Below are 23910 nucleotides of genomic sequence, written 5' to 3' on the forward strand. Positions count from 1 at the left end.
TGAGCCAGTTGTTAAAGCCATTACATTATTAAAAATTAAATTATATAAAGTTATAGTTAAATTATGTTAAAAACATAGATAATACTCAAAATTCATAACTTCCTCTTTTACTATTATCTGTGCTCTTAAGGTTATTTTTATCTATGCTATCTGTATCATGAAAATTCAAGATAACTGAACCAATTATTTGTTCGATGACATCACACTGACAGCTTGGAATCAATGTGGTGGGAGTATTTTACCCCACGGACTTTGGCAAACTACAACTCTAGGTGTTCCTTCCCGCCTACCCCTCTCCCACCCCAACCTTGGAGAGCAATTTGTTAAAGAATTCTGGCTGGATGCGATGGCTCATGCCTGTAATCCCAGCACTTTGGGATCACCTGAGTCGCCAGCCTGGACAACATGGTGAAACCCCATCTCTACTAAAAATACAAAAATTAGCCAGGTGCAGTGGTGGGTAACTGTAATCCCAGCTACTTGGAAGGCTGAGGCAGGAGAATCTCTTGAACCTGGGAGGCAGATGTTGCAGTGAGCCGAGATCATACCATGGCACTCCAGCCTGGGAGACAGAATAAGACTCCGTTTAAAAAAAAAAAAAAAGAGTTCTGAGTACACCATGACTCAAATCTGCACCTGAAGCCATACTGGAGTGCTTTCCTGAGCTCTGGGCTCAGACGTCTACTGTCAGCTGGACACCTCCTCCAGCTTGTCTGTCATTCCCCCAAACAAGCTCATCATCATCCCACCAGCGAGCTGCTCCACCCGCTCAATGCCCATTTCATTTTGCAGCCGCGTCACTCACCCCATTGTCCAAGCCAGAAACCTGGGAATCTTCCTCAGCTTGCCCTTTTCCTTCTCCCATAACACCTAATGAGTTACCCCCAAGTGATATTCACATCTCTCCTTCCAGCCCGGCTCCAGCCTCACTGGGGCGTCTGTAGTTCAAGCTTCCTTGTCCCTCTTTTGGAGTGTACCCCAGCCTCCTTTCTACAGCCAGCCTTATCCAACCCACCTCTGTTTGGCCCCATAAAATGCAAATCTCATTAGATCTCTTGTGCTGAAAATCCTTCAGTGACTTCCCATTTCCCGTGATATAAAGTTCAGGCATGCTTCATCTTCTTTCTCCCTTCCTCCTCCCCCGGATCCTCCATCCTCCTTCATCTTCCTTTATCTCGGACTCTGGCATTCAGGAGTTCTTAATCCCAAGCCACAGAAATCACTTCTGGCTGATTTAAGCAGGTAAGGCGTTTATTAAATACTGGGCAGCTCACGGGCCAGGTGCCGTGGCTCATACCCATAATCCCAGCACTTTGGGAGGTTGAGGTGGGAGGATCACTTGAGGCCAGGAGTTCGAGACCAGCCTGGGCCACATAGCAAGATCCCATCTCTACAAAACATAAATAAGTGAATCATAAACAAATAACAAATATTTTTTAAATTAGCCAGGCATGGTGGCATGCACCTGTAGTCTCACCTACTGAGGGGGCTGAGATGGGAGAATCTCTTGAGACCAGGAGTTCGAGGCTGCAGTAAGCTATGACTGAGTGTGCCACTGCACTCCAGCCTGGGTGACACAATGAAACCTTGTCTCAAAAAAAATAAATAAATAAATAAAAATACATATATATACTGGAAAGCTCAAATAATCTCCAGGAGAGTTAGAAAATCCACGTTGGCAACAACACAGCCTGAAATGATACCCGAAATCCCACCACCAGGCAGACCCATGGCTGGGCACGGACAGTGCAGCTTGTCCTGTTGGTGTTGGACACTCTCACGGTGAGTGTCACTGCTGCCAATGGTCCTTGGCAGGAGCTGCCATCACCACTTCTCCACACCAGAACACACCCCACTCCTTCCCTGCTGCTTCCTGGCACTAGCTTCAGGTCCCAAGTCTGGGGCTGCACCTGTCAGTCACATGTCCTGGCTGCAAGGAAGACTGACAGAGCAATTACTTGGCATAGTCATCTCTCAGAAGGGAAGGTGGGCTCGGCTTCAGAAGGCGGGGGACCCCCCTGCACAAGGGAAGGGGGCAATTCTAATGCTGAGAGACCAAAAATAATTACAGGTACTCTCTGTGCTAGTTCTTAAAATAATACAATTAAGGCTGGGTGCAGTGGCTCATGCCTGTAATCCCAGCACTTTGGGAGGGCGAGGCAGGTGGATCACTAGGTCAGGAGTTCGAGACCAGCCTGGCCAACATTGGTGAAACCCTGTCTCTACTAAAAATACAAAAATTATCTGGGCATGGTGGCAGGCACCTGTAATCCCAGCTACTCAGGAGGCTGAGGCAGGAGAATTGCTTGAACCTGGGAGGCAGAGGTTGCAGTGAGCTGAGGTCGCACCATTGCACTCCAGCCTGGGTAACACAACGAGACTTCGACTAAAAAAAATAAAATAAAATAAAAAAGAATAATTCAAGTAAATATTATCCAAGGGAAAATAATCAATCAGCACCAGGAAGGAAGGCAATGAAATGTAAAACTTCTTTCCCTGAACCCTCTCAGCCTCATTTCCTAGGTGCAACCCTGTTAACAATTTTTTTCAGAAATTCTTACAGATGTGTGCCCAGGTGAGGTGGCTCATGCCTGTAATCTCAGCACTTTGAGAGGCTTAGGTGGGTGGATCACTTGAGGTCAGGAGTTCAAGATGAGCCTGGCCAACATGGTGAAACTCTGTCTCTACCAAAAATACAAGTATTAGCCAGGTGTGGTGGTGGGTGCCTGAATCCCAGCTACTCAGGAGGCTGAGGCGGGAGAATTGCTCGAACCCGGGAGTTGGAGGTTGCAGTGAGCCAAGATTGCACCACTGCACTTCAGCCTGGGCAACAGAGGGAGACTCCATCTCAAAAAAAAAAAAAAAAAAAGAATTGTATATCTGGCCAGAATATGTATATGTTTGTATATAAGGTGTCTGTGTATAATTATATAGTATGTGATAAGTATGTATATGTTAGTATGTATATGTATTTGACATAGAAAATTTTATATACCTATACATCAAATATAATTTCCTTTGTATCAAAATTGGCTCATTCCACACATTGCAGTTTGGCACTTTGCCTCTCCCACTTAACACCACATCTCGACACACACCCGTGTCAGCACACATGGGTCTAGCTCATCTTTCCGAACCCCAGCATGGCGTTGCACTTGGATGGACGTGCCTCAGTTAGCTAGCCAGTCCTGTACGGATGATCATTTAGATAATTTTCAGTTTTCACTACAAAAAAAACATGCTGCAGTGAACAACATCCTTGCACAAATGTTTTTGTGTGAATGTATGACTAGAGTCACACGGGATCAATTCCTGGAAGGGGAGCTGCTGGCTCCGAAGGCACATGCTTTTATGCTTTTGGTAAACACTGCCAAATTGCCGTCCAAAATGTCTGCGCCAATTTGCAGTTCCACCAGCGGCCTGTGAACGTTTTCTGTTTGTTTGGTTGGTTGGGTTTTTTTTTTGTTGTTTTTGGAGTCTGGCTGCTGGTGGCCCCCTCACCTAATTATCCATCACTTACGCACCCTGCATTTCTGGCCACAGTGCCTTTGCCCATGCTGTTTCCACAGCCTAAAATTCTCTTTCTCCCTAGCCTGCTCGATGAAATTTTCCCCTTCCTGCCAGGTCACAGTTCAGAATGTCACCTCCTTTTTATGGCCTTTCCTGACTCCCCTAAGCTGTCAGAGTTCCTTTCCTCTGGGATACTGCAGCTTCTTGGGCGTAATTCTATCAAAGCACTGAGGGCCTACTGTGTGCCTGGGACAGTCCCCATCATAAGCACACAAAAAAGTGGTTTTGTTCTCCAGCTCCCTCCATCCTGGCTCTCCAGTCGCGCTGTCTTTTGCCGGCATAGTCCTGCCTCGGGGGCCTTTACGCTTGCACTCTGTACGGATCTTGTCCTCACCCCTGGTGGCGCCACGGTGACTCTCTGGAATCTCTGCTCCAGTTCACCTGCTGGTAGAGGCCTTCCCTGACCACTCAGTCTCAAGCACCCCTCCCGTAGTCCCCGCGTTACATCACCGTTACCTTCATAACTCACAAGCTGAAATGACCTTGTTGCTTTCGACGTTGATTCGTTTTTCTGTCTTGTCTTTCCCCACTGAGCACATGAACACACACGTACAAACGCCCCCGTGGTAAGCTCCCCGAGACCAGGAGCCCTGGTTTCCTTCTCTACTGCCTCCAGCCTTGAACCCGCACCACCTGTCTAAGCGCTCAGTGAACATTCGTTGAATTAACCATCCCTCTTTTACAGAAGAGGAGACTGTCATTCAGGAAGGAGAGCCGAGTAGCCCAAGGTGCCACGGTTAATAAAAAGCACTGCTGAGATTCGAGCCCAGTGAAACTCCAAAGCCAGGCGCGTGATTTCTTCCCCACTCTTCGCACGCCGCATTGTCCCCCTCCCCCACCTCCCAACAGACTACGCGAGTCTCACGGCCGGGGACCCCAGGGGCGCGTCCCGGGCCCGTCCCGGGAGGCTCTTCCGCTACGCGCGCTGTCACCCTCCCCGCCCCCTGTCAGTCAGGCCGAGGGGGAGGTGCGGCCGCCAGAGGGGGCGCTGAGCTCAGAGCTGCGGCAGCGCTGGAGCCGGAGGAACCGGAGCGCGCGAGCTCGCTGGGCGCAAGGAACGAGCCGTGGCTGGCACGCACCCGAGACCCGGGCACTGCTGCGTCCCTGCTCAAGGCCCGAGACCCGAGCGCCTGACCCCGGCCCTATCCCCCACCCAGCCCCAAGTCCACCCCTGCCCGGCCTAGCGGAGCCCCCGCGTCCGCTCGCCGAAGCCGCCGCTCCATCCCCAGCCCCTGCCCTGCATCCAGGTGAGGCGGCCGCGCGCCGGGGCTGGGGAACGGGATGAGGATGGAGAGGGGACTGGGGTGGCAGGAGGACGCTGGGGAAGGGGATAGAAAATGGAGGGGGGCCCGAGGGTGCGCTTCAGTGTGCACCCCGGAGTATGTGAGTGTGCTCTGGTGTCTGCCCTGCCCGGGCGGCCGTGGGGACGTGTGTCAGCGCCCGTGTGGGTCGGAGTGTTCGAGCGCGTTGGATCGGCTGCGTGTCCTGTGTGTGCACGTGAGCGTATCCGTGGTGTATGTTTGTGTGCATGACCGTGTGACTCTGCCGTGCGTGAACAGGCGGGACCTGGGTCTTCGTGCCGAACCCAGCACTCCGGTTCCACGGGACTGCAGGTTGCAGGGCCCGGATAACCGAGGCAGTGGCCCCTCCCGCGTCCCCGGGTTTCAAGGACGCTAGGACTCTCAGCGGCCCTGAGGCCTCGCACTGGGGAGTGGGGCGGGTGGGCGGGGGGAAAGCGGGAGGGGGCTCAGGGTCCAGAAGGGCGCCTTGGTCTCGGGAGGAGCGGAGGGGGGCACCCGCGTCCCTCGGGAGGGGCTGGGGTGAGGGTGCGGGGCCAGCGCACCGGTGCCCGTGTATCGCCCTCCCCAGGCCGCCAGGATGGACGTGTTCATGAAGGGCCTGTCCATGGCCAAGGAGGGCGTTGTGGCAGCCGCGGAGAAAACCAAGCAGGGGGTCACCGAGGCGGCGGAGAAGACCAAGGAGGGCGTCCTCTACGTCGGTGGGCGAGGGGCGGGGCTTCTGGGGCTGCAGGGCTGGGGGTCCTCCGAGAGTGTGGAGCTGGGGCTGGTTGCCCGGGGAGAGGGGTTCTGGGCAAGAGAATATATGAGTCAGCAGCGGGGAGGGGTCAGCAGGGGTCACGGGGGACGTAGCCTATAGAAGCCTGGGTCTGTGTCCGGAAATAGGGACACGGGGCAGGCTGATGAGGGGGCGCTCCAGCTGAAAAGCCAAGGATGATGAAAGCAGAGAGCTCCTTTTTCTTATCCTTATCACTATCATTAATAGTTACCTGGTGTTGAACACTTGTTCTATGCCAAGTACTGGTAAAATGTCATAACCTCCATTTCCTCATTTAATGCTCCAGCCCATTCTACAGATAAGGGAAACTGGGCTTCCCAGAGGTCTAAATATCTTGCCCAAGGTCACGCAGCTGGTGAAAGCTGAAGCTGGGGTTTGAACCAAGCTTTACATATTCCGAAGCCCCACCCCTCCCTCGTGGCCCCTCCCTCCAGCACCTCTAAGACCCAGTTGAGTTGAGTTCCAGGTCCGCCTGCATCACGACGCCTGTGGTTTTACCATTGCCACCTACCCTCCCCATCCAGTCTCCTTGCAGCCGCCAGATGGTATCAGGAGAAAGGCCAGGTGGATAAAATTTCTCACCCCTAGTGGAAAGGAAACTGAGTCTGCAGGGTCATTTGCATAAAAGGAGGAAAGGCGTGAAACTAACATTTACTGAGCCCCTGTGGTGACTCAGGGTTTGCTTGTGCAGAGCAGGTGTAATGACTCCCTATGCAGGCTTGAGAAGGTTGTATAACTTGCCCAGGGTCGCGGCATATTTGGTTGGATTTTGGCCATTTGAAAAATATTTAGTCCCTACTTACTATGTGCCAGGCATTGTGTGGATGCTCGGGTTTCAGGGGGAACAGGAGACCATGGTTCCTGCTCTCCTGATGGTGATACAGAGCATTTCAGTATTTCCAGTTGACATCCAGTGGCTCCCCGAGGAGAATGCCTCATCCCTGAATAATAAGAGGGGGGGCAGGCCTGCAGAAAAGGCAGGTGCAAAGGCCCTGGGGTGAGCTGGAGGCAGGGCAGGAAGCAGCAGTAGGAGGTGAGGTCAGAGAGATGGGCAGGAGCCAGTTCATGAGAGCCCTTTGCAGGCCAGGGCAAAACGTTGTTATGACGGCCGTGAGAGAGTAAGCAAAGGACTGCCGTGATGTGATTAGTTTAGAAAGGTTGCTTGGCCCTCTGGGGACAGAACAAGTGCAGCGAGGCCTGATGGGAGGTGGTAAAGCCACCAGATAAGGGCAGCTGGGGCCAGGGCAGTGGCAATGGAGACCGGGAGAAGGCTTAAGTGCATGTCTGCGTGACCCCAGGCCTGGCCTCCCTCCTGCTTCCTTCCCAATGTCTTTCATTGCTGCTGGCCCCCGGCTCCGTGACACTGTCTCTCTGCTAATAGACTCTGCCCCTCCAAGCCATGCTGCTCTTCCCCTTAGACTGGCATTTCCTGCTCCTCCCTCTGCTTGGGAGCCCCGGATGGTCCCCCAGTTCCTACAGGTTAAAGCCTTGGTTCCCTGTACCCTGGCATTCAGTGCCCTTCATAATCCTGCCTCAGTCTACGTTTCTCACCATACCCATGGCTCCTGGCACACGGACTGCCCTGAAAGCACATTGCTCCCCCTTGTCTGTGTGGGTCCCTGGGCCTGGGATCCCCTCGCAATCTCCTTTCTGATATCCATCTGCTCCTCATTTCTCAAGGCCACGCTAGTGTCCCTTCCCTCTTCACATAGTCCCCGGAGGCTGGAAGTCCTCTCCCCTCTACTTGAGGTCCAGGAACTGAATCTGTTTTTCTCTACCCACTTCAGACAGTGAGCGATTGGCCCAGGGCTTGGGGCGGAATAGGTGCAAACTAATGTTTTGTGGGAGGAGTGAAAGGGAGCATGCAGCCTGCCCCTCCTGTCTCTGGCTGCGGGTTGGCATTCGCCCTGAGAATATCCTGTCTTCCCACACCAGCCTCTCCCCCGAGCCCCCTGCAAGGCTCAGCCTGCCCAGACACCCAGTTCTGGCTCTGTCACTGTTGTCTGTGTTGCCAAATTGTCAGAGGGGATACTCCCTGCCCCCTTTCCGGCTTTCCTTCTGTAGCCCAGATCAGGCCCTCTGGCCTTCCCAGCGGCCCCCAGCCATTTTGATGTGACCAAGTTGCTACCCTCCTGGGAAGGCCCAGCTAATGCCATGGGTGCCAGTCACAACCCGAACATCACCTTTAGACCCGCCCTGAGCCTGACATCCCCTACTTTGGCCAGAAGAAGGAGTTTGCACCCTCTTAGGAGAAGAGAATCTTTAGAAGAAATGGAGTGGGGCAGTGGGCTGTGAGCAGTGGTGCGTGGGGCACGAGAGGAACCTTTCAAAATACATAGCTTTGTCTCCCAGCTCTGCCCCTACTCGAACCCCCCACCTGCCTTCCGTCCTGGGCTACGTGTTCTTAGAGTGGTTGGTAGCTGAAGTTTTAGGGTCAGAAAGACCTGAACTTGAATGTCAGTTCAGCCACTTCCTAATGGCAGAACCCACATGGAGCTTCCATCTGTGAAACAGGGACAGTAACAGCAGCTGCCTCCCAGGACTGGGGAGAAGTGCAGGATAACGGGGCAGGCAGAGGGCTTTATAAGCCACTGGCCCTCAGCCAACGTCCCCTATAGGGGTGTGGTCTCACATGAGGTGGGAGAGAACTGCAACTCCTGCAGACAGAGGTGTGCAGGGAGAAGGGGGGGTTAGCACGGGGGTGCAGGTCGTAGGCTGTACGGACCCAAGGAGGCAGTGACGGGGCCGGGATGCCCACGCTGTAATCACCACGCTGTGCTGGAGTTTCTGTTCCCTCAGCACAGAGCCCCTAAATGTGCTGCTTTTTTCTCCCTGCAGGAAGCAAGACCCGAGAAGGTGTGGTACAAGGTGTGGCTTCAGGTACCAGCCCAGCCCTGGCACTGGCCCCTTCTCTCCCTTAGGCCAGTGATCTGGCCAGGAACCAGAGGGGAGGGGCGGGGGAGACTTCTGTGGGGATACTCCATGGGGAGGGTAGGCCCCGGGATACTACAAGGCGGGACATCTATGGCTCCTTCCCCCTGGCTCCCAAACGCCTTCCTCAACCCCTTCCCTGCTCCAGTGGCTGAAAAAACCAAGGAGCAGGCCTCACATCTGGGAGGAGCTGTGTTCTCTGGGGCAGGGAACATCGCAGCAGCCACAGGCCTGGTGAAGAGGGAGGAATTCCCTACTGATCTGAAGGTAAGCGATCCTCCCTACCCACACGTGCACATGCATATGCACACACACACCAGGCACACACATAACCCTGTCACCATCCCCGCCCCCACAATCCTGCTCCCAGCCTAGGGCACAAGCCACCTTGCCCATCCTGCAGGGCCGTGCTAGACTGAGCTCAGAATGCATCTGAATGAAGGCGTGCATGGGTGTAATGCTCCTGGTGACGGGGACCCAGACGTGGCTGGCTGAGCGTATTCTGCTTGCCAGTGTGACCCAGATGACTTCTGGCCGTGTCTGCATGTGTCAATGATTGTTCATTCATTTCTTTTCATTCAACAAATACCTATGCCAGAGAGGAATTGTTGGAGAGGCTGCCGAAGTGAATAGGTTCTACGTTCCTGCAGCAGACATTGTAGTGGGAGAAGACCAACAGTAAAACACCAGCCAGAAGGCAGGGCGCTTTCCGAGGGGACAGTGCTATGGAGAAAAGACAGAGAGGGTGATGGGACAGACAGGCAAGGGGTGAGAGGGCTCTTTTAGCTGGGAAAGCTTCTGAGGAAGGACCATTTGAACTGACACCCAAGGGATGAGAGAGGCAGCCTTGAGGTGTGTGGGAAGCGAATTTCGGGCCTTAGGAACAGCAAGTACAAAGGCCCTGCGGCAGGCTGGAGCAGGCCGGAGCTATGCTGGGGTGGGCGGGATCTGTGAGCTTGATTCCCTAGAGGAGCGCTGGGGGCCACTCGTGTGGGCATGGAGACAGAGCTCCCTGTTAAGACCCTCGATAAGAGGGGGTTAAGAGTTGTGAGCTCTGAACCCACCCACCCCCAACCTCAGCTGGGTTTGAATCCTAACTCCACTACTTCCTGGCTGCATGACCCTGGGCAGGTCCGACCGTGTCTCTGAACCTGATGGTTTGCTTGTAAAATGCAAGTGAACACAATAGGAATCTACGCAGATTGGAGATAATATAGACTAAAGATTCTCAAAGCTTGAGCATGTATCAGAATCACCAAGAGGCCAGGTTAAAATATAGTTTGTTGACCCCATCCTTAGAATTTTCAATTCAGTAGGTCTGAGGTGGGGCTGGAGGATTTGCATTTCTAACAAGTCCCCAGGTGATGTTGATGCTGCAGTTCCAGGGAACATACTTTGAGAATCACAGCCAAAAAGAGCCGGGTTTGCATACAGTGAGTGCCCTGCAAGAGACTGTGGCCACATGATCACGCAAGCAGCCTGTGTCTGCCTGCAGGGAATCCTGTCAGTTGTGCCTGGAAGTGGACCTTTGTGGCGTGTGTGTGCAGGCATTAGCTGTGGGTGCTCTGTGTCTGTCCACGGGCATGCGCAGACCCTGCCTCCGTGCAGTGGGGGCTCTTTCTGCAGCATTTGGTTTGTGTGGTCAGTGTATGTTCCGCACATGTACAGTCACCAGGCTGTGGGAGACCCCACGCTGCCCTCCGCTCCTGGCATTTCGCACAGTTGGTTCCTTCCACTGTTGGAAGTCTGAATCTTGACTCAGAAGTTCTAGTTCAAGCCCTGTCCCTGCATTTTACCATCTGTATGATTTCCCATTTCTCATATTCATGTTACCAGTAATCACTCCTATTCACTGATCTCTTTCATGAGCAGGCATTGTCCTAGATGTTTCACGTGAACTAACTCATTGACGTCACAATATCACACTTCATTTGTGCACCATAACCAGCTCATTTTACAGATGAAGAGACCGAGGTTCAGAGAGGTGAAGTCACTTGCCCCAGACCCCAGTTCCTACCTGCCTCCTTTATAAGCTGGTCAGGAGGATAAGCTCAGGCCACGTCACTGGAGTTGCTTGGTGCTGGCCCAGGGCCAGTCCTACTGCTAGGAGCTGGGGTGCAGAAGAGAGGCCAGTTCAGCCTCTCTGTCAGCCCTGAGGCTGTTTGTGATGGGCATTTGCACAGAATCATTTCTCTCTGGTCACCTTTCTCCTACCGGTGTTTGTTGACACCTCAAGGCTACCCTCTCCAGGGAGTCCAAGATCATAGAGTTATAATCCAAACAATAGCCCCTTGGGCCACTGGTGGCATGGGGGACTCATGCAGGCCCAGGGTCCACATTTCTGAGACTCCTTGCTTCGAGCTTACTTTCCATCCATCATGATGGAATCCTCACCAGCCTCATTTCCCATGCAAGCCTGCTGAGATTAGAAGCAAAATGACTTGCCTGATGCTAGCAGGTGGCCAGGCTGGGGTTGGTTGGTTGTTTTCTGAGCTGGGGTCCTGCTATGTTACCCAGGCTGGTCTTGAACTCCTGGGCTCAAGCAATCTTCCTGCCTCAGCCCTCCAGGTATCTGGGATTACAGGCTATGGGATTTTTTTAAGTGCACTTTTTTATTGAATTACAACGTACATGCAGAAAACTGGCAGCTCCATGAAATGTTCACAAGGGGAACTCCCCATGACCAGCAGCCAGCTCCAAACAGAACAGTATCCCCCTCAGGACCCCGCCTGTGACCCCTTCCAGTTCTCATCCGCAGGGCGAGGACTAGGGGGAGACACAAGAGGTATCTGGAGCACTCACTCGTGGAGTCTCATTTGCATGGCCAGGAGAGCCAGTGCCTCCCTCACATCTGCACCCCGGGAGCCTTTCCCCTCTCCCTTCAGTCCTGGCCCTGCCTGTCCTCCTCCAAAGGGAACTGTTCCTGACTTTTTTTTTTTTTTTTTTTTTTTGACACAGAGTCTCACTCTGTTGCCCAGGCTGGAGTGCAGTGGCACAATCTCAGCTCACTGTGCCTCCACCTCCAACTGATTCTCCTGCCTCAGCCTCCCAAGAAGCTGAGACTATAGGCATGCACTACCATATTTGGCTAATTTGTATATTTTTAGTAGAGATGGGGTTTAACCATGTTGGCCAGGTTGGTCTCAACCTCCTGACCTCAAGTGATCTGCCCGCCTCAGCCTTCCAAAATGCTGGGGCGGTGGGGGGTTATAGGCATGAGCCACTATGCCTGGCCTCGCTTCCTGGCTTCTATCAGCACAAAATTAGTTGGGTGTTTTTTAAATGTTATCATGAGGCCGGGTGCAGTGGCTCATGCCTGTAATCCCAGCACTTTGGAAGGCTGAGGGGGGCAGATCACCTGAGGTCAGGAGTTTGAGACCAGCCTGGCCAACATGGCAAAACCCCATCTCCACTAAAAATACAAAAATTAGCTGGACGCAGCGACATGTGCCTATAGTCCCAGCTACTCAGGAGGCTGAGGCAGGAGAATCGCTTGAACCTGGGAGGCGGAGGTTGCAGTGAGTAGAAATCGCCCCAGTGCACTCCAGCCTGGGCCACAGAGTGGGACTCCGTCTCAAAAAAAAAAAAAAATGTTATGAAGACCATGCTCTTCTGTATCTGGCTTCTTCCATTCATCAGGAAGCTTGTGAGAGTCAGCCTTGCTCTTGTATTGCATTGTCGTTGTTCGTTCTTGTTGTGTAGTATTCCATTGTGTCATTAGCTCACGAGGCACACATCCATTCTACAGATGTTGGACATCTGGGTTGTTTCCAAACAATGTGCTTGAGCTGGCTTTTTTTTTTTTTTTTTTAGATGGAGTCTCGCTCTGTTACCTAGATTAACTCATTGACTTCAGTGGCTTAATCTCGGCTCACAGTGACTTGAGTGCAGTGGCTTAATCTCGGCTCACTGCAACCTCCACCGTGCCTGGCTATCAAGCTGGCATTTTTTTTTCTTTTTATTATTTATTTTAATTTTTAAATTTTATTTTAAGAAGCTAAACACTAGTATTCTTCCTTCACAAGCTGGCATTGTTAACACTACATTCCATCCCTGGGTTCTGGTCATAGCTGGGTGACTTGGGGCAAACTAACATTTCCCCACCTCCTGGGCCTTGGCATACCCATCCGTGCAAAGGGGCAGATGAGCCAGGTCAGGAGCTGCAAACTCATGTGCCCACAAAGCCCACCTAGACACGTAATGTGAAGGAGCTGACGCTGCCTTTGTCTGCACTCGGGTGTACCCAGGGGGCAGACATTGTCAGGGCAGTCCTTCCCAGCCCCAGTGCTCTGGGATCCCAGGCGTGTGCCAGCCCACATGAGGCGCTGCCCAGGCTGTGCAAGAATCCCAGGCTACTTTGTGTGCTTGTGTGTGCAGCCAGCTCAGTCTCGTGTTTGTGCACATACATGTGCTTGCCTGCAGGTGGCTGGCCATGTGTCTGGCAGCCCGCCCACATGCATGCCCGCTGGTCTGCGCCTGTCTGGGCAGCAGACGCAGCAGGGAGGGGAGAGTCTTAGCTCACACATCCAAGCAACACCACGAGCTGTGGCTTCCAGCTTATCTTAAAATAGCAACAGCTGAAGAAACCAGGCCACACAGGGCCCAGGGGAGGGATGAGTGGAAGGTGGCAGGGGAATGGCTCAGAGCCCCTGCCCAGCCCTGTCCCTGAGCCTCCAGATCCCTTCAGCCCACGGGAGCCCCCAGGGTTATCTCTGGGGTCCCAGTGCCCAGCACAAAGCCTGACACAGAGGATGAGGCATAAGCCGGTGACCGAGTATCCAGATGGTGGAAGTGCAGAGGCTGTCAGGTGTGTGGAGGTGGGTAGCAGTGTAGAGAATCAGCTCCCCCTCCATACTGCCACTTCAAGTATGATTTGAAGGGATTTCACCCTTCACCTCCATCCCACTTCCAAGGCACTCCAAATAATAAACCAAATTAGAAATTGTCCTTGCTCTGCCAACCCACCCTAGCCTTTTCCACTCCTCCAACCAGCCCGAAGCTTACTAGTGTGGGCATTTAGGGGACATCCTGGCTGCCCTCACCAGCCCGGCCCTTCTCTGCCTGCAGCCAGAGGAAGTGGCCCAGGAAGCTGCTGAAGAGCCGCTGATTGAGCCCCTGATGGAGCCAGAAGGGGAGAGTTATGAGGACCCATCCCAGGTGAGGGGGCAGCAGGGCTGGGCAGGACTTTGGTCACCCAGGAAGATTGCTGCCATCTCTAGCTGGCATGGGACATCCCTGGCTTGAGATGGTTGGGCCAGGGAGCCTGACTCCCCTCTTCTAGAATCCAGGCCCCAGGAGGGAGGAGAGGGCAGATGGGATCTAGCGCTGGGCCCCAGGCACCCCTGCCCAGGAATTCTCTGTTGTCCCCAACTTCCGGGCTCCTCCCCTGTCCAGGAAAAGGGGAATACACTGTTCCTGCTTGAGGGAGAGGGTTCTCAGGCCAGGGCTTGGCCACTTGGTATCCAATTCCTCCTCCTTTTGCTCTTCTCTACTCCACCCCCATCCCTGTGATGCAGGAGGAATATCAGGAATATGAGCCAGAGGCGTAGGGGCCCAGGACGGCCCCCACCAGCAGCACAATTCTGTCCCTGTCCCTGCCCCGCCCCCCAGAGCCAGGGCTGTCCTTTGACCCTTTCTCCCAATCACAAGATCTTCCTTCCGCTCTGAGGTAACCCCCTCGGAGCCTGTGTTAGTGTCTGTCCATCTGTCTGTCCTATCCGCCCGCGTCTAACCCTGGGGCGTGGACAGGGCCGGGGCTGCGGCCGCGGCAGGGAGCCTCGCCCCTCCAGTGTTGCCTCCTCCCGTCCAGCGTCTGCGCGGATGTAGCATGTTCTATGTGTTTTTAAACGAAGATCCGAAGCGACGGCTCCTCCCCGACTCCCGACAGTGGCTCTCCGAGGGGCTCCCGGGCAGTCCCAGAGCAACCGCCACTCCCATTAACCCCGAGAACCTTTTTTTTTTTTTTAACCAAAACCCGGAGCCAGGCTGTGCCATGTACCTCAGCCGGCCCGGTCCGAACGCGGGCGTCTTGTGTTGTGATTGTGGCATGGAGAGTCCCCATTCCCCCCGTGTGAGCGTGTCCCGGGCGGGCGGGCCCGGCCGCCCCCCGCAAGTCCATGAATAAAGTTAATCTCTCTGTAGCTGGCGCCGAACAGGCACGGCTGGGCTGGGCGCCGGGTGGGGACGGCACGTGACGGCAGGTCTTCCAGGTCCCAGCCTGCCCCTCTGCGCTCTTTGGGGTCTGGCACACACAGCCCAGGTACAAGACAGGCCACCTCTGGCTTCGCATCTCCATCACCTACTCTACACTCCGCCCCCCTCCACGGCAGGGGCGGGGAGGGTGTCCCCAGGGCTGGGACGCGCAGTTGGCTGGGAAGTGGGAAGGTGGCCTCGGGCGCCGCCTGCTGGTCCCTAAAGTGCCAGCTGAGAGTGCAGGATCGAGGGAAGCTCCACACCGCTGCATCACTGGGGCGGAAGGGATCACATCTGGCCGCACACCCAGCGCAGGGGCGCCGATGCCCATGCACGTGCAGACCCGCGTGCCTGTCCGTGGGTCCATGTGCGCGAACCCGAATGTGCACGCTCTGGCTGCGCGAGGGTGCAGACACGCATGCCCGCACGCTGGCCAACACGTGCACACCAGCGCGCCCTAAAAGACCTCTCTAAAAGACCTCTCCCACTCCAGAACGTGGACACGCACAAAGCCCCGCCCACACCTGCCCAACGCAGAAAAACCTAAGGAGAGGGGAAATGGGCAACTGCCCCACGAGCCAGCAGAACCCTGGCCTGCGGTGCTCCACCCTCCCACCCCCACGAAGGCGCTGGAAAGTTTGAGGCCGCAAGTTTGAGGTGGGTGAGGCCGGCAGTTGGGGTGCCGCCTGGGAGCCTTGAACGGATCAGGATCAGCACTAGGGGGCCCCCAACACCGCTTCAGAGCGAGAAAGATGGGGGCGGATATAATGCGCGCTTCGCGCAGAGGCACCGCCCCCCATGCGCTGCCTTTATAGGCACGGGAACTCCCTGCGCGAGGCCCCGCCCCTGCCCTCTGGCCGCAGAGGTCCTCTCTCGGCGCTGGCACGGAGGCCCCGCCCCGTCCTGCAGAAGCCCCGCCCCCACCGGGCGGGATCCTGGCGTGGCTGTGCCGCAGAGGCCCCCACCTTCGCCTGCGCAAGACCCTGCCGTTTTCTAAACCTCCGGTGCGATCTCGATTCCGTGCCGCAAGCCTACCTCGCCCTCCAGCCCCGAGCTGGAAGAAGGTTGCACTATTCAATTAGCCCCCGAGTGTGAGCACCTCCTCCTTCCCTGAGTTGTTGTGGGCAAGAAGTCGTGGCAAGCTGGGAAGGCCTTGAACGCTGCGGGAGACCGTTCTGCTCAGGTCACCTTGGCCCGCAGGGTAGGGACCTTTATTTCCGGAAGTAGGAGACAGCTGGTAGACGCGGGGAGTGGAGGGGGAAAACAAACCGGTGGGCTTGGATTCCCTGAGTCACTTACGTGAGGATGCCAGGAGCTCCAGATCCTTTGTGGTTGAATTATGTGCTCCTCACAACCCACAGTCCTTGGAGATCGCAAACTTGTGGCCCTCAGGCTGAATTTGGCCTGTAGATAGGTTTGATTTGTGAGCACAAGGTTTTAAAACGGTAAAAGTTTAGGTTGGACACACCTTTTCCCCTTGGCCACGGTCCCTTCCCCTCCTTTTGTATCATAGCCATCCACTTCTCTCATTTTCATGCACTGCCTGGCCTCTGAAGACTGAGTTTGCCCCCTCCGATCCAGCTACCAGCACCTGATCCCCATTTTTAAACGCCAAAACCAGGTTCGCCATCTGGCCTCTGGGGAGATTCATTCCTGCTTCCTGGGCGCCAAGCCTCACACCTGGTCCCAGTGAGACTGTTTCTGCTCAGAGACCAATTTTCTCATCTGCCAGGGTCACTGTAAATGCATTCCAGGCACAGTCCTAGAAGTGTCACCTGAGATACCAACCTCATATCAGAAGCCTTGACCGTGTGTGTGCATGTGAGAACCCACACATCTCATGGGCTCTCCCTTGTGACAGGGACCAAGCCATTTCCCAAGTGCCCAGTATATCCCAGCATGAAACACTTATCTCCAGTGATTTCTCTGGAAACTGCCCTCAAGTCTTTCTTGCTTTTTACCCCCAATTTATGGATGAAGGAATGAAGGTTGGAGAGGCAGTTACCTGCCCACTGCCACATTGCTGGAAAGTAGCAAAGGCCACATTCGGCCCCAAGCCTGTCTCCAAAGCTCAACTCCTTTGGAATTTCCAAAAGGGGCCTGCTCTGCCTCTGAGGGGAGATAAACGAAAGACACCAGCAACAGGAAAATGTGGAGGTAGCAGTGTGGAGATTATGGACACTTGTACAATTTCATGGAGCCAGGGAGTCAGGTTTTGCGCATGGGTGGGTTTGAGCCGAGTGTGCACACTTAACAAAGGTGGCATGTGCAGAGCTGTCTGTATCAGTGTTCACGCATGTACACGATGTTCCCCACATGTGTTGTGGGTTTGTTTAGTCCAACAGTGTGCGTGGCACAGCTGCTCTGTCCTTAGATGGAGGAGGGGCTTCAGGGAACAGCCCTGAGTTCACTGCTCTGACTAGAGTTCACCTAGTGATCACAAAATGGTCAACAAATACATGGAACAAGGTAATCTTGAGTTTTATGAAGAAAAAAGCAGAGCAGTGTGATAGAATGTGACGAAGAGGAGGTGGTGAGCAACCTTAAAATAAGGTAGCCAGGTCAGGTGTCTGCTGGAGTTGAAACCTGATGGAGAAGAGGGTGGTATGGAAAGACCTGGGGGTGGCAATGTCTTGGGTGGAGGAAGAGCCCACCCCACTGTGTGTCTGTGTGTCCCCAGGGGTGTGGTCATCAGGCTGAGCCCAGCCAGGCCTCCCGAGATCTGTGGATCCAACCCCACCTCACCTGGCCCATGCTTCTCCTTCATCTGCCTGCCTCCTCCTCCATCCAGACAGTGGCCGTCACCTCTGCCTGCCGAAACCCTCCCTCTTCTGAGCTTTCCCTAGTCCTTTGACTGGAAGTGATTTCTCCTCCTCACCCCCATCCTGCTTTGCTGTGCACACAGACTGCTTTCCCACACATGTCAGCACCGTGAGGGCCCTTGCTGGGTAGCTAACCTGAAAACTGCCCTCTCTCACTGATGGGAGGGCTGGGGACTGTCCCCCATACCGACTGTTCGTCGGTCTCCCCACCCCCACTCCTAGTAATGCAGCTCCACAGCTTTCTCTGGAACTTTATTTTTGTTTTCTCCCTTCCCTATTTATAGCTCTCTCCCCTTCAAACCATCCCTGCATCCATCCCGTTGCCTAGAAACCAGCTCTGGGCTGAGGGTGGGGGAAGGCCAGGCCCAGCCCAGGCAGGGGAAGGAAGAGCTGTCACCCACTCCCCTCTCAGCACCACCCCCAGGCTCGCAGAAGCCCACCCCTCCCTCTGCCCAGCACTCATGGTGTTTTTTAAAAAGAGAAAACAAAATGTAACAAGCAGCAGCCTTTGGGAACTCCTTCCCAGCTTCTCAAGGGCACCATGATCATGGTTTCACTCCCACATCTCGATAGCCTACCCTGCCGGTGGCCTGGACCCATTTCTTCAGATGAGGAAAAGGAGGTTTCAGGAAGCACAAGTCTTGTAGCACAGGCCCCCTGTCAGTGGAAGCTCCATGCTGTGGGGTTGAGAGCCTTGGGATATCAGCCTGACACACTGAAAAGAAAGCTTGAAAGCATAAATCATTCTATAATCCTTTAATTACAGAAGGATGGGGCGAAAAAGTTTACAGCAAACCTGACACACAGCAAGCCGCTGGCCATGCATTGCCACGCCCTCTGTTACCATGCCTTAGCAGTCCCCCTACCTGCCTCCCACTGTGCGCCCACCACACCCAACTGCAGCGTGACTTCTGACCCTGCCGATTACTTTCACAGATCAGATCAGGCTTGCTTCCTGACTCTGTCACGTCACCAACTGTGGCATTGGAAGTTCACGTAACGTCTCTGAGCCTTGGTTTCCTGAGCACCAAAATGAGGATGCTAATTTCCACCCCATAGGACTAGGAGGAGAATTAAATGCAATACTGATGAGAAAGCACTTCGTAAATTATAGAGTGCTGTAAATTGGGAGTGATCAATTAGAACAGTTAATATTGTTTATTGTTATTATCATTGTTAGGGCCAAGAGTTGGGGCAGGGGAGCCAAAATTGGCCCTGAGATTAGAGAGGGAGCATCTAGCCAGTGTCCAGGCAGAAGGACTCCCTTCCCTGGCAGAATGAGGGACATGGGTGGGGGCTGCCTGGACACACCTGCAGGATATCAGGGAGTGGAGGAGGGCACAGAGTCCTCTTATGCACGATTTCTCCTTCTTGAGTGCTCTATCCCTTATTGTCCACCCCCCACTCACTGTCCACTGCCCTAAGGTCCAACTTTGCTTACCAAATCGGCCTTCTGGGATTGCTTGAGCCCAGGAGTTTGAAATCAGCCTGGGCAATATAACAAGACCCTGTCGGCAAAAAGTACGAAAACTTAGCTGTGTGCAGTTGCTCACACCTGTAGTCCCCGCTACTTGGAAAACTGAGGTGGGAGGCTTGCTTGGGCTCAGGTATTGGAGGCTGCAGTGAGCTGTGATCATAACACTGCATTCCATCCTAGGTCACAAAGCAAGACCCTGTCTCAAAAAAGAAAAAGGAAAAAAAAAAAAAGGCTCTCTGGGCAGAATGGGGGAGAGGGTTGCCAAGGAGCAGCTGGGCTGTGATTCAGCCTGAGTCACTCATCTGAATCCTGGGACCTACCCCCGCCAGGCCAGGCCGCAGCTGCTGGGCGTGAGGGGATGCTTCGAGGGAGGGAGGGCGCCTGTGTGAGCAGCAGGCTGTGTGCATATGTGCCCAGGCCGGACTCTCATGCCGATCAGGGCAGCACCGTGAGGGCCTGGGGGTGGTACACGTGAAGAGATCAGGGTGGGAAAGGTGACCCAATGTGCATTGGTTATCTGGGCTGACTGAGGATGGAGGGTTTCCGTGTGTGTGTGTGTGTGTGTGTGTGTGTGTGTGTGTGTGTAGCATGTGCACATGTGTGAGGTTGTATGTATGTCTGAGTAGGGCTAGAGTTTGACTTCCAACTTTGTTACTTTCTAGTGCAGTCCTGGCAAGTTACTGAACATCTCTGAACTTTTTAAGTTTCCTCATCTATGAAATGGGAATAACTGTATTGTCTCAGATGGTTTTCTTTAGGATTAAATAGAATGAGGTAATGACTGTAAACCGCTTATGTAGTCAGTAAGTAGTATACTACTGTCATTATCATCATCTGGGGGGTGCTGGGTTATACATGGCACGCAGGAGGATGGGTGCGGATCCGAGTGTCTGTATTCAGAGGGTACAAGGTGTGTGGGGTCTGGGTAAGTATTTTTTGTTTTTGTTTTTAAATAAAAAAATATTTTTTTAAATTTTATTCAATCTTCATAGCCAACTATAGATAAGTATTTCTTGAAGAAGTATGTGCATGTACGTATCGTGTGCATTCCTGAAGCAAACACAAGAACTTAACAGAAAGTTGGGTTTATATGGCACTGCCTGCCCTCCCCCACCTAAACACTCATACACACACTCACATACACACACCGTACACACCTTCTCTAATGGCTTCAATTAGCTGAAATATGGCCTAGACCATGGCCAATGTCCAGGCAAAGGGGTCAGGAACTGTGGATGCTGTTGTGTTGGGAATCTCAGACCTCAAAAGTTTTAGCCTCAAACAAAGCTAGAAATGGGGGCAGCTGCCTGGGTGTGAGAAGGGGAGTGTGTTTTGCAGAGTAGATATGAACATGAAATGGACATGAAAGAGAGGGGGAAAGAGGGCAAGATACTCTGTGTGTGTGTGTGTGTGTGTGTGTGTGTGTGTGTGTGCGCGCGCACAGGGGTGGCTTTGGGGGTTGACTGCTGTCCCTGCTCTGGTACAGTCTGCTTGTCTCCATGGCGCCTGTTGCCACACACGCTTGCTTTTCCGAAAGTCACTGGGATTGTTTATTCCACCCCCAGCCTGGGCGCCAGCCAAGGAGCTGCAGGCACTTGTTTATCTTCTGGTGTGTACGAGTGTGTATGGCTCCCCAGCAGCAGAGCACCCCGAGACACATATGTACACTCACAAGGCGTGGGTGACCATGTTAGTTGTCACAAGGTGAGCCTGAACCCTAGGATGAGTCACAACCTGAGGCCAGATGGATTCTCTCCACATGGGGACAAAGGTGACCCCCAGCAATTCCAGGTGAATGCAATAACGATTCAGCAAGGCCCAAAATTCCAGGAGAGTATGAGAAGCAGGTGCTTCAGTTCTGTGCTCCATCCCCAACTCCTCCTCAGAGTGAATCAGTGACCTGGGTCACTGCTCACCCTAGAGCTGGCACTGGGATCCATCCCACCTTGCCACATAAGCTGGGGCAGGGACATAGTCTCCCAAGGAAAATGGAGGTGCTGTGGTCAGAAAAGGGTACACAGTGCTGGGCTTGCTGTAACACTGGTGTCCACAGCAAGAACACTCGGTGTATTTTTTCTTCCTGTATCCTCCTTAGAGCTCTGAGAGCTAAGCATTATATTTGAGGAAATCGAGGCTAAGAGAGACCTCAACCAAGGCCATACAGCTAGTAACTGGCAAAGCCAGGACTGAACCCACATCGCCTGCCTCCGTACCTGTTTTGAGCTCCTCCTATGCATTAGCAAGTGCTTTGTTCTGTTGTCCAGAAATTTTCATTTTAGAAATGTTTTTCTCAACATGTCCCTATGGAACAAGAGCGGTTGCAGAGCATGGCAGAGGACCCAGATTGTAAAGAGGCCCTGATGTCCACCTAGCAGGCACTGCCAGAGCTCCAACCACATCCCCTTGGATGCCCTTATCATTGTTGTGCCTGCCAGCAGGACTCCCAGCAGCAGTACCTGCATCTTTGTCAGAAAAATGCTCTCAGGCTCCTGGGACCCACTTTACCCACATGCATTGTGGGCCAGGAGTGCCTGGGAATTAACACACAGCCAATGCAACACATTCCAGGGATGGCCCTTAACCAAAATCTGCTGGTGTTGGGATATAAATACCCCAGATCCCTTGCCCTCAGCCAGGAGAATTCCAAAATGTGTATTTACCCCATTTTCCATGAGTTCCCTGCAGGATTTAACTTCATTCACTCCTCACTGTGGTAGCCAACTTAATAATAACCTCATACTGGCTGCCTTCCCTTCCTGGGTCACCTTCCCACTCCCCTGCTGGTGTCCTTGCACCTCACAAATAAACCACATGCCTTTGATCTTCATCTCTGGGTCTGGGAGCTGCCCTGGGGTTCTGGATTCTGTCCCTGCTTTCCACCTGAGCATCCAGGCCCAACCCTGGTCCTCTCTCTTGCTGAGAACTTGCCCTTTCCCTCTGTACTGGGCCCCTTCCATCAGAATTTAAATGCCTTCAAGTCTCCGTCTCAACCTCCCATCCCTCTGAAGAGACTGTCATTTCCTCTTTTCTCTCTCAAAGCCCAGACTTTCTGAGGAAATTGTCTACTTGCCCCCCAATTTCCTTATTCCCATTTCTTCATCAACCTACTCCCCAATCATGGCTGCCTTCCACCCCTACCCACTCCACTGACTGCACATCATCAACTTTCAAAGTCCAGAGGACACCTTTCAGGCCATATCTTGTCATCTTGATGTGGTTGACCCTGCCTGCTTCTAGAGTATTCTCTCCCTTGGCTTCTGAGACATCACACTGTCCTGGGCTGCTTTCTGGCTTCTCAGATCACTGCTTCTCATTCTTCGCTGCAGCCTCCTTTTCCCAGCCAGTCCCTTCATGTTGACCTGCCTCAGGGTTGGCCCATGGCCCTTGTGTCTCCCTACCTGGTGTGTACTGTCCTCCTGTGTGCTGACACCCCTCCTACGACCCCCAGCTCCAGGTGGATGGGTTTCCTAGTCTGCCTTCAGCTTCTGCCACTACAGAACTTACTCCAGACTCAAATGTATCAGCACAGCCATTCTATTAAACCCCTCTTTCCCCCCAGGGCTCATAAGTTATCTATCCTTCATCCACCTGGCTCCCCAAGGCAGAACCTCAGAGAGACAGCAGAATCCTCTCTCCCCTCATGCTTACATCCATCTCATGGCCAAGGCCTATTGATTTTACCCCTAGATAGGTATCCAATCCGACCCCACCTCACCATCCCTACAAATGCTGCCATGGTTCAGGCATCATCATCGCTCACCTGAACACCCTCCACAGCCTCCTCACTCCTGCCTAGTCCCTGCTCCTGTTGACCCTCGTCCTGTTCCAGGGGCGCCTTTTTCGATCACGGGTTGGTTCTCGCCACTTTTCACATCTGTGAAATTCTCCAATTAAATTCTCTTAATTTCTTCATCTGTATCATGGAGCTAGTAATGTTTACTTTAAAGGACTGTAGGGAGAAAAAATGAAATGATGAATGTGGATTAAGGGTTTGTAAACTCTGAAGCGAAATGGCCTTGCGGGCAGTGAATGAGCAATTTTCAGGACCGGAAATGTGAGGAAGCAGCCCTGGAGTGGTGCTGTCCGTGGTGCTGAAACCGGTCCGACACGCCGAGGTTTTCTCCTCCTCTGGCATGCTGCCTGGAGACGCCAGTCCCACGGATTTTCTTCATTTACCACCTGAAATGTTAAAACTATGTATTTTAAGGATCACGGTGACTTACGGTTCAACAAGTAAGAGAGGGGAGTAAAATGTAAGAATAAGACGTGAGGTTTCAGGAGTTAGACGGCATGGGTATGTAATCCCAGCGCCACTACTAACCAGATGTGTGACCACAAACAAGTTACTTATCTGCGTCTGCTTCGTCTGAAAAATGAAGCTATAATACATTAATATTAACTTTCTTGCCGGGCGCGGTGGCTCAAGCCTGTAATCCCAGCACTGTGGAGGCCGAGGCGGGCGGATCACGAGGTCAAGAGATCGAGACCATCCTGGTCAACATGGTGAAACCCCGTCTCTACTAAAAATACAAAAATTAGCTGGGCGTGGTGGCGCCTGCCTGTAATCCCAGCTTGGGAGGCTGAGGCAGGAGAATTGCTTGAACCCAGGAGGCGGAGGTTGTGGTAAGCCGAGATCGCGCCATTGCACTCCAGCCTGGGTAACAAGAGCGAAACCCCGTCTCAAAAAAAAAAAAAAAAAAAATTAACTTTCTTTCAATTGGAAATTGAAATCAGATAAAACCTGTAAACAGAATCTTAGCGTTGGGTCTGACCCTAAATAAGCGTTTCATTGCTAATAGTTATGACCATTAATTAATAGGTGGTGGTGGTGGCTTCATAGTA

The 23910-nt window shown here is 53.2% G+C and overlaps 1 protein-coding gene across 4 annotated transcripts; it reads left to right on the top strand.

Moving 5' to 3' along the window:
- The first annotated feature begins 4414 nt into the window (after positions 1-4414).
- Positions 4415-14717, top strand: SNCB (synuclein beta). Of its 4 annotated transcripts, XM_003936114.4 has the most exons (6): positions 4432-4817; positions 5440-5569; positions 8485-8526; positions 8726-8844; positions 13645-13734; positions 14094-14717. In XM_003936114.4, the coding sequence occupies exons 2-6, from the start codon at positions 5449-5451 to the stop codon at positions 14124-14126; spliced, it is 405 nt and encodes a 134-aa protein (XP_003936163.1). In that variant the 5' UTR covers positions 4432-4817; positions 5440-5448; the 3' UTR covers positions 14127-14717. The 4 variants fall into 4 exon arrangements, with proteins under 4 accessions (XP_010344927.1, XP_010344925.1, XP_003936163.1 ...); XM_010346625.3 differs by lacking the exon at positions 14094-14717 and having other exon boundaries at positions 4415-4817; positions 8485-8514; positions 13645-14068; XM_010346623.3 differs by lacking the exon at positions 14094-14717 and having other exon boundaries at positions 4419-4817; positions 13645-14062.
- Positions 14718-23910: the final 9193 nt, after the last annotated feature.

This window comes from Saimiri boliviensis, chromosome 20 (assembly GCF_048565385.1).
Source record: "Saimiri boliviensis isolate mSaiBol1 chromosome 20, mSaiBol1.pri, whole genome shotgun sequence".
Classification (NCBI taxonomy): Eukaryota; Metazoa; Chordata; class Mammalia; order Primates; family Cebidae; genus Saimiri; species Saimiri boliviensis.